The sequence below is a fragment of the Actinia tenebrosa genome, unplaced genomic scaffold, assembly GCF_029948245.1.
Source record: "Actinia tenebrosa isolate PJP-AT-01 unplaced genomic scaffold, QUT_ActTen_1.0 PGA_scaffold2__45_contigs__length_23673736, whole genome shotgun sequence".
Lineage (NCBI taxonomy): Eukaryota > Metazoa > Cnidaria > Anthozoa > Actiniaria > Actiniidae > Actinia > Actinia tenebrosa.
In genome coordinates, this window is record NW_028292579.1 from 20,847,212 (window position 1) to 20,858,631 (window position 11,420).

General features: G+C 36.4%; 1 protein-coding gene across 1 annotated transcript; it reads right to left on the minus strand.

Moving 5' to 3' along the window:
- Positions 1–7,269: 7,269 nt before the first annotated feature.
- LOC148909560 (palmitoyltransferase ZDHHC1-like) lies at positions 7,270–10,645 on the minus strand. The gene is made up of 7 exons (XM_089034180.1): positions 10,430–10,645; positions 9,095–9,267; positions 8,875–8,976; positions 8,464–8,582; positions 7,874–8,002; positions 7,523–7,644; positions 7,270–7,413 (listed from the first exon to the last, which is right to left on the minus strand). The coding sequence occupies exons 1-7, from the start codon at positions 10,643–10,645 to the stop codon at positions 7,270–7,272; spliced, it is 1,005 nt and encodes a 334-aa protein (XP_088890306.1).
- Between the last annotated feature and the right edge of the window lie 775 nt (positions 10,646–11,420).

Consider the following 11,420-nt stretch of genomic DNA (forward strand, 5'->3'; position numbering starts at 1 on the left):
CTTATTTTAGCTTTGCTTAAAAACAAACCTCAAAATCCAACCAGTGTGAAAGTTCTTGGTCTGCGTTCACCCTTCAGCCTTACCTGTCCCGAAGCATTTGGTTATCCAGTACCATATGTGGCATGGGCACGAGATGGAGTGGTGTTCCAAAACAGTACCACTACATCTGTGTTTAGTGGCAGTGCACTGAGGGATAGTGAAGCAGTGTGGGAATGTATAGCATCTAATGTCCATGGATCAGACTACCATCAGTTCATATTAGAAGGTACTTTTCCATTTTCTTATTGGAAACTGTGGGAGAATTACATCAACACGTCACTACGAATTCGTAATCTGTTTCCATCCATACCCTTTAAGAATAATTTTGTGGTACGTTTTAGGTAGGTGTCAATTTTCCCCATATATTATTCTCTTTCTGTAACTGATAGTTCCATTGAGAGCTTCTCAATGACCATTCAACAGGAATTCCCCAAATAATTACCAGGAATTTCCCAACTAATTTCCAGGAATTTCCCAATTAATTACCAGGAATTCCCCAATTAATTAACAGGAATTCCCCAATTAATTCCCCGATCATCTCTTAATTAAGCAACCAAAGTTACAGGAAGGGGGTCCTACGTCTCACTTCCACAGATACTCACGTCTACTTATTTTCCACCTGCTAATTATCTCAAAGGAAGTTACAGAATGTGTGCCAAACACCAAGACATCCTAGTCACCGAAAACCTCCTTGAAGCATCGAATGACAACTCTATTAAGTCTGTGTGGTTTCGTCTCCGAGATGCTAAGACAATGACATCCATGAAGGTAGGACTACTTATCATTATCACATGGCATTTTGGCTACATTTATTTTTATCTTTCTATCATCGAATATAGATTCCAAACACCTGTGTATCGCCATGGCGATGGTCCACTCGAGCCACAGGTTGGATGCCAGATGCCCATCCTCAGTTTGACCACGGTGTGGTCAAGCGTACCGTATGTTTTAGGTGGAATGACAATTGCTGTATGTACAATACCTCAATTCTTGTCAGAAGATGCCATGGTTACTATGTCTACAATCTACAAGGCTCACTCACATCCTACGTTAACGCTGGTGTATGCGCAGGTATTAATAACAGAAATCAATATAATACAATTCGGGTTCCCTTTTTTCGGGAATATAGTTTATCTATCAATCCATAAGGATTTGTCTGCTGATACCTCAGTAAGATAGTAGGTTATTTATAACAAACATCTCACCTTAGCAGTGTTACGAAATAAACATAAATTCAAATTGAATTTTCTAAAAGTAAAAAGTATTTTTTCTCCAGAAAAGTCACAGGCCAAAGATCCAGACTCAATCTTCAGCAGTGCAAAACCAAATTACGCGTTACAAGATCATTTGATTTACACAGACAAAGAATTGGTGGTCCATGAATGTATGGCAGTTTGTCTGTCTGATATTTTGTGCCAATCCTTCAATTATAATACGAATACGAAAACATGTGAAATAAACAACGCTACCAAAGCCAATAAAAGTCCCTCAGAGTGGAAAGTGAGTCCAGGAAGCCAATATTATGAGAAACTTGACCTAATGAATCCTAGCTATGATCCATGAAGGAATGTCTATTTGGTGAAACAAAGATCTGATGATATGCGATCCAACTGTGGAATGTAATCACCAAAACTAAAGTTTAAATCCATGCTTGTACTATAGACACCTATTGAAACACCCTACGAAGGAAGCTTGATAGATAATACAACAGCAAATAGCAAAGTGATACACAAGCAGCCCATAGCTTGGAAATCAATCCTCGTCACACAAACGTTAAACATATTTTAACTGAAATTTCATAACTTAATGATCAAAATGCGCGATAAATTAGTTAGCTGATAGTTGGTATCAGTAGATCATTAGTAGAGGCCAGACACTGTGGATGGTCACTGCCAGTGTTTTTTTACTACTTTTTGGTGGCTATTTTACGTCCTTAAATGTTAAATTAGTTTGAAGAGATTGGACCGTCATATCACTTGGTCATCATCATCCGAGCCACATGAAAGTATAGCATTTGTAGGTATTATTATGAAGACAGTACTTTCTCGACCATCTTTTCAGACCCTGAGTGTTGTTCTAGACGAAGCCCACGACCTTTAACACGAAAGTTGTTCCGGAGAAATGGGTTCCCTGTGTTAAGCCCCAGAGGGCTTAGCGGGGGAGGAGGAAAAATGTGGTCTAGAGAACGTTTGTGGTTTTCGTAGATAAACAACCAGAAGAGAAATAAAGTCTTTTTATCACCAAAACAAAAGTCATGCTCAACCAACTGAGTCAAATGGGTGACGATTTGATTGCCTTATTATACATGCACAGTTATCGGTTATCTTATTTTATATATTTTTTTAAGGACTGTAATTATTTTATCGGGTATCGGTTATCTTGGTTTATATGATTTTTTTAAGGACTGTAATTGTTTTGCTTTATATTAATTTATTGCAATTTATGCTTTGTTGAATGCTATAAAATCAGGTTCCTCAAAAATTGGTGTTCCTCAAGGAACTATTCTGGGACCACTTTCATTCTTATTTATATCAATCAGCAGCAAAATATTGACATAATGAAATCAAACTATACTTGTTAATTATCCATTTATGATTATCATCCAATAAATTCCCTTTTAATGTAACTAAACAACGAGTTGATATAATATTTATTGGATCTAGACAGAGACCTCTTAAGAAATACTCAAAAAACCCATGATTGAATTTCCTGGTTAGTGATAATGACTTGTACGTACGTTTCTGAACACTGTTTGTTATAGTTAGTGCAAATTAATAATATTGATACAAAATGCAAGTCGGCTTAGAAGAAACCAAAACAAAAGTCTTTAAAAAACAAATTCAAGAAACAAACGGTCGAAATTCTGAGAAGTCACGTAGAAATAGTACAATATATTGCCAGAAAAAAGGAGACATCGCCTTCCTAAAGATTAATTAAAGGGATTTTGGCAGTGGAATTTGACAATGAAATTATTTTGATTCAATATAGGGCCCTTTAATATGTGGATATAATCAAAGGCGCTTTACATGGAGTTGTGAAAGACAGATTGCTTTCTATATAGTATGAAGTGTAGGCACTGAGGGTGGTCACTGCCAGGGTTTCTTTTCACGCCCTCAGTGTTTCTTTTATGTCCCCATTTACTGTAGGTTAGGAGGGGTTAGGAGACAAAGCCTACGGTTTAAAGTCCTTGTCCGAGAAGAGGCTTGAACCACGGCCTCCCGCACAACAGACCGATGCTCTTACCAACTGAGCTAACTGGGTGGCGGTTTTTATGTGTTATGAAAGAAAGTTTCACCCAGTGCATCAATTGAAAGATTGATAAATAGTTTTCAGTGTCCCACGGGTTAGATCATACTCCATCTAAGATAGATGCATTCAAGGAAGGGATCTGCTCATCAAGAGGTAGAACCCATTTTTCTTTGTCCCCCAATGACGTTTGGCTTAAAATCATGCCTCGTTAAACTTCAAACGTCAAGCAGGACGTGGTCACTTATGTCGAGTGAAAGTGACAGTCGGTAGATAAGTCAAGATAATGGTTGTTGATGACGTAGTCGAGCAACAAATGCTCATTACGCAGAATGATAAATGATTCTTTGCCTTGGCCTTGACCATAAAGAAACCACAACCATTATCTAAAATATATTTCTTCAAACATAGGGTTGGAAATTGTATTTGAGATTATACCCGCAGGTAAGTGCTGCGCGATAGGGCACGCGTTTCCAACCAAGGTACATCGCACCAATTTCTGCTCGCAGGGTAATTCCATAATCAGCCTCAAGAAATCTTTAATAAAAGTTAGACACGGAGGGTCAGCACGGCCAGAGTTTCTTTACGACCATAGTTTACGACACCTGTGGTTATTCAGGTACGTCCCTGCAATGCAGGGTGAGGTGGTGCGGAGAGACGGGAACGCTATTCATCCAAGCCACGCGAAGGCCTAACTATTTGATGTTATTACAAAAGCAGCAACTCCTAGTCAGTTATTTAAAGACCCTCGACCTGAGGGTTGATACCACCGGAACTCGAACCACGACATCTCGCACATGAACGTTTGATGCTTAACCAACTGAGCCAACCGGTTAGCAGTCAATGTTTAAAGAGGTGTAAGTAAAAAAATTTAAGGGCAACGGAAAATAAGACGCCTTTCTTGGCGCTGAATATAAAGTACCATTTCTTGTGCTATGCAAAGATAAAAAGCTTTAATTCAAAATGTTAGTTTAAAATGAAACTTACTGAAACCAATAAGTATCAGTTGCTAAATTGAATATTTTGTGGACAGGTTTATGGAAGTGAGTGAATTATTTACCAGCTTCAAAGCTGTCTCCAGTTTCTGGTTCGAATACAAACATTCAAATAATCTTCAAATGACTTGGTCATCAGCGGTTAATATTGCTTTAGCAAAATAAATATCAGTACTTTAGATTTTTACAATTATACTTTGGATCTTTATTTTTTACATACCATGCATGAATACAAATTTGTTGGTCTCAAGAAATTTCTGGTCTTCCTTTTCACGAACCAATAGAAAAGCTTATCTAGAAGTGCTTTCATACGAGTTGTCAACCAACTCAACCATTCCGTTAAACTAGCTGATCACTTCGAAACTGCGAGCACAGACGGAAATGGCGGCCAAGAAGAAGGAGAAGTTTATTGAACCCCTAGGATGGTTGATTTGTTATGTTATCTATAGGCACTATGGGATACAGCTCATTTTGTATTCCAAATCCAAATTGCACATTTAAAAGCTGCACGTGAGGCTGTCAAGTATTCGTCCTACTTCCAGGATTTATATGTCAGCAACGAAGCTCTAAATTCATAATTTTCTTTAGAGGTTCGAGGATACTGGCTTTATATATCCACTCAGGATCTCCCACTCATAACTAAAAATGTGTTCTTCAGTATACATTGCCATAGTTAATAATCTATTAACTATGATGTCACCAACGCCGCACCAATTTCTGAATTTCACCAATTTGTTTTTGAGGGTCGAGAATAAATACTTTAAATATACAAGCAGAACTAGAAATATTTTCTTCAGTCAGTGTAACCAACGATGCACCATGCACATTTTAATTGTTTCCTTTGAGGTTCGAGGATAATACTAGCTTTCATTTGATATCCACACAGAATTAGAAATGTTTTTTTCTCAGTAAGAGAAGCTTCATTATCATATGAAACTGAAGACGGCAATAGTCTTCGTTACCTCCGGCCTAATTATTGAATGCCCGTAGCTTTCACCAACGTTGTGTGTCATCAATTTCCTTGTTTTTTTCAATTTAAGGTTGGAGGATACTTGCATTAGATATCCACACAACTGTTTTAACAAGGAGAAGTTTCATTGTTATATGAATCTAAAGACGGCAATGGCCTACGTCCTTTCGGGACCAAAGGAGGAAGTTCATTCACTTCTGATATTCTAGTTCTCGTTTCACTGTTCATTTCCATTACTCCTTTTCGTTGCACACTAGGTGATCGTAGCTTCTTACCCTTTTTCTTTCCCTTTTTGGAAACCGTTTTTGAAGTATCATTTTCTTCGTCCATGTTATTTATTTCTTCTTTCGTTGATTCATGTGAAGGAGCTGTGACATTGATGGGCATTAGTTCCTCGCCTTCACTATCACTTAGTTGCTTTCTTGAAAGCTCCTCTTTGTTATTTTTGTTACTGGGTGATACAACGATGCTTGATTGAATAATACCCGTTGCTAATGGGAATTGTTTCGAAGCGGTGTCTTTGTTGAATACCGCATGTGTTTGTGACACATCGGCTTGTGATTGGTTGGGATTTGACCCTGCTGCGTCATCAAATTTGCCTCTGGGTGAGGTCCTTACATCCTGTGTTTGATCAGATGTAGAAGGTCGAGCGATGTCCGACGATTTTTGGATATTCATCTGAGGAACCTGTTCAGGATTTTTAATTTCACGCAGAGATTCTGCAGATGAAGACAACGCAGACTCGGGAATGGTATCATTGTGTTCTTTCGCTGCATTTTCAAATACTGCAGTACTTTCCACGTCATTTTGATGTGATTCCAAAGACGAATTACGTTTCGCAACCTGTAAAAGAAAGGATAAATTTGTCTTAATCCTATAACCTATTGATGTATTAGTATAGCTCTTTATGTATCTTCTCTGAAACCTCAGACAATTTTATGAGTTTATAAATCACATGGACATTTAATGCTCCTACCGTTATCATACATGAATACACTATCACCGTCACCACTATCACCAGGCTACCACCATCACCTGGCCACCACCATCACCAGGCCACCATCATCACCAGGCCACCACCATCACCTGGCCACCACTACCACCAGCACCACTATCACCCATCATAAGCACCACAATCACCATCAGCAGCACTACTATCATTATTATAATAGTGCCATTACCATAAATATTATTTTTTATATTAAGACAAGGAAAATTTGTCCTACCTTTGAGCTTACTTCATTCATAACTTTAACTGTGTTCTCGCATGGAGGTTCTTCAGAGGAAGAAGAATGTTCTGGTTGTACTCTCTCAACACTACATAGAGGACCATATATAAATTTAAATTTGTTAGGTGGTAGGAAGGCAAGAAGTTTACAAGACTAAGTGTCACTAAATATTATAAAGTGCGTGAAAGAAAGATTATAAGCAAGTTAAGAAATTATTTTGAGATCTCAACCAAGAATTAAACAAGTACATAAAAAAATTCTATATTAGCCCTATTTCTACCGAGCTACACCTCGCGTCTTTTCATCACCTCTTTTCGTGTTCAGTTGCACACAACTCTCCAAGCATAGTAAGATAAATCACGCAAAAAGATAATGGTAGTCACTTAGTATTGACTCCTACGAAACATTGGACGACTTTTTCATTATATACAGTATAATAAACTCACCTCAATTCACCATTTTCGATTCCCTCTGGAGTAGGCCTCACTTTGTTCTGTTTGAAAAAACAAAAGACAAACGATTGAGATATCCATTTGCCAAAAACATTACACTTACGTACTGCAATTGAAGGTAATTGATGCCTCAAAATCTTTTATGAAATTAATTTCCTGGTTTTTACATAATAAAACTAGTTCTCTGATCTACTGTAGATCTTATCAGCCGTTTCTAGCATGAACGCACGATGCAACTCGCCAATGATGTATACAAAGTTGAATTTCATTGAAAAAGAACCTCATGTCCCACTGACAAGAGTGCTACGGGACGTGTTCACACATGAAACTACATGTAGTCAGATGCATCTGCTGCAGAGGTGGACGTACAGTGCAATATTATAATGATCAACTTTATGCGCCCAGCAGTTGCACTGTGCGTGTTTGCTTTCATCCTTAGGCATAACATTAGGAATCATTATCAGCAACAAAGTCCTGTAGAACTGTAAACGATATATACATTTATTTAAGCAGTTGTAAACTAGATAAAATAAGCATGTCCTAACAGAACATGCTGAACAAGCAATACAAAACATAAAGAGTTATACTAACCCTAAAGCGTTTAAGACTGATTGGTGTTCCTTCACAGGATCGTTGAGCTTCAAGATCATTTACTTGTTGCTTTCTTTCTCTTGAATTAACGATGAATTCATAGGTGCTCATATTCAAGTATACTGGAGAAAAAGAAAATAGAAGAGAAGTTAGTAATACAAATGGGGCTAGGGAGTACCTGAGAATGTTGAGCATTCCTGGGGTCATGCCCACACAAAAACTTTCAATAGAAATAATTAAAGATTCTTTGTTCAACAATTGCACATGACAAGACACATGAATATGGATACAACTCAAATAAAACAACTGATTTTACAACTGATTTGTACAGTGAGCGAGCTACTGACTTACTTAGATAAATATGAAATCCTAATAGATGACCTAAAAGTCCAATAGCAGTTATATGCAGGCCTTCAACAGCCCCAACAAATACTACAAATACAGTATCTGATACTGGTCCAAATAATTTAAACTGGCCTCCTACAAAAAGAAAACAAGCATGTTATAATAATTTGCATGTATGTGTTTGTGTCTTGAAAATATGGGGAAAAGATTTCTTGTGATGTAGATTAATTAAAGACTGGATCAAACACCAGTGGTTCGTAGGCAACAATTTACTCTGTAGTAAGGGTACAAATGGTAAAAATGTGAAATACTTTACACCATTAAAATGGAATGCGTGAATGCACATTTTGTTTTTGGTCTCAAGGACATGGGGCGTGGCTTATTCAAAAATAAAACCATGTGTTGATAGAGTGGAAAACCAGAGCTTGGAGTCACATATCTTTAGCAGTATGGTTTGAAACCAGTAGGCATGAAAGAAACTTATTGTATAGAGAGAAACAACTGCATAAAGCCAGTGTACCAGTGCATATAGCAGAAAGTAGTCCAGTATGAAAATAAAATAAACACTACAAAACTAAATAGTAATTGATATTCACCAGTTTGAGTTAACAACAATGCATTCTTGTCAGTAAAATAAGTAATAAATAAATAGAGAGTCACAGAAAACATCAATAGCGAACCAACAAATGCAGTAGCAAGGCATCCAACAAAGAGTCTGGGAAAAAAGAGAAGCAAAAAAAAAGGTGTGAACAAACGAATTACCAGGGACCACAGAGGCAAAAATTGATTTTCTATTATAAGTTGCCTAATGCTTGGCATGAGTTTAATACAATAAATATGTTGCGATAAAAACACTGGAAATCACATTTCCAAGAGCATCAATTTCACATTTATTTAGGGGACAAAGAGGCATTGTTCCTCCTACCCATTCTCCCCTTTTCTAACTCTATGTGGCCATAGGAATCCTAGAAGCTTGTCTTACATCCAATAATTTTTTTTATACTCACTTATAGTTTCTTCCTCCAACACATGTGTTTAACCATTTACAATGATGGTCAAAGTCTGATACACACTTGTTACATGCAGAGCAGTGTTTACTTTTAGGAAACCTGTCATTGACAACATAATATACAATAAAAATATGAAATCAATATAGATTACCTTGTCAAATACCATGTCAAATACCATGCCAAATATTAAGTAAACAAATGATTTTTAGATACTTACACATCTGCTTCACATATATGGCAATGATTATTTTCTATAACATGAGCATGAAGATTGCGGTCAAAAACATTCTTATCCCTGCTTTTTCCAGCACGTATGTGAGGATCTGCAGGGTCAATGGACAAAGCTAAGAGGTGAACTATTATATGAATGAAATAAAGGCCACCAGGAATCTTGACAATCAGTTAAGGATATATCTACTGTATGGTTCTATAGAGTATTTTCACACATTCCCTAGAGCAGTCGACTGACAATAGAGATGGTAGCCATATTGGTGTACCTCACAAAAGAAAACTATATTGTCAAAGGTACACCAATATAAAGGCTGCAGTGATGTCCTGTGAAAACCCTATTTTTTAAAAGAGATTTTAATCAAGTAGACTTGTTCAAAGACTGTTTATAGGGGGACCCACTATAAATAACAAACCTGAAACATTTTGGAATGGAGAGGACATTTTCTAAATCATGCATAGAATCAAGTAAGAGATTTAAAAATAAGAATATCAATTTACATGGCTATAAATATGAGAGAGGATATTATATATAGCATATCTTAATATCATAGTCATGCTCAATTGGAATGACCTCTGATCTGTGGGGAAAATTATACATTCATCAATTCTGTGCAGTCATAACAAAATCTGCCAAGATCTACCAATGTTATTACCTTGAATATCTCTATCACTATATTTCCAATTTTAAAACATAGACCAAAGTTAAATTGATTTTCTTTCCAAGTCTCAAGAAAATATTGGTCAATAATTGAAATACTCCTTAAATTCAATTATCAAATATGAGATTAATGGCTGGTATTAATTTTTTACATAAGAGATCATGCGTTCGTTACCAACAAATATTGAACAATTCTAAAAGCGCATTATAATATAATGTTCTTTTGACTTTTTCACACAATCGTTTATATATCTCTGGATAATAAATCGAATTTTTGTGGTTGCTACGATAAATTATCAAAACATTCAGCGATTATATCTATCTATCTGTCTAGACAGTTTTGAGCTTACTCTATCACGTTCACGTGAATGGATTTCGTATTTTTATTGAAAATATTGAACATTTTTCAGTTAATGACATATACGTAATCGAAATTGTTTTTATCGGTGTACAAGAAAACAAGTTGAAAGAAACAAGTTAACTTGATTTTTAATGCATCAAATAAAACTAAAGCACACAAACAAGAGTTGAATGCTGCTCGAGTTGAACGTGAAGACAGATGAGGATTTTTCGATTTGAACAAAACTTGTTATGCAATTCAAAAAATAAAATCCAAGTTAAAGTACAAAATATTAATTGAATAAAATCATAATGAAAGGATACAATATAGGCAGCTGGTCTCCATTCTCGAGGAAGATAAGAAACAATAATTCCAAAGTAAGTTACAGCGAAGAAACACAGAAACAACGAGGCAATCAGCTGTAGAGGATGCCAAGGACAAGACCAACCGTTCTTGCGATCTCTTTGTACGACCTCAGCTTTGGAACTAGACCTTGACGATGTTTCGGTCTGGTTTGTTCCGTGTAAGAATCGGACCATGATTCTGAAGTAAAAAGAGCACTTATTCAGCGAGGATGAAGGATGGAGGATTAAGACAAAACATCACGTCCCGAGTCAACACAGACTGAGTTTCACAGACGACGATAATGAAGTACAAATTTCTCGTGAAAAATCTTACAGATTTCTTAATTAACCGCTCAGATGATGCAAATAATCCTTACCTTTCGCTGGTATTAGTTACATTTTTCATAAATTAAAAGCATCTGTCGCAAAATCAATGATAAATTTTCTAAAAATCGCTTCATGTTTATCGACGATTAATTGATTGAAAAATTAAATGTCCGAGGGAAGACTGGTTCAATGTTCCGTCTTGTTGGTATGGAAACGATTGTTGACTATGATGTCATGTTTTACCACAGGGATCCCATAAACAGTTTTAAAAAATACATTAAAACAGCACACATGTAGCCCATAACTACGAACTTCCAACATTATATTTCTTTGAGAACGTTTTTTATGTTCTAAGTTCTTAGCTCTTAGCTTGTTCTAAGCTCTAAACAATTAGGCATTTCAAGAGCAATGTGCATTGTAAGAAATTAAGAAATTAGACATTTTTATTATTAACACACATAAAATTACTTACAAAATAATATATGAGAATATGTGGACCGCGTAGCACTTATGAAATACATGAAGATACAGGAATATAGACGATAAGTTATAGTGCTTGGTAGTACAATTCCGAAGGTCGTGGGTTCGATTCCCAGCGAGGTCGGAAATTAATTCTTCCGAATTTAATTCCAAGGGTCTTTTT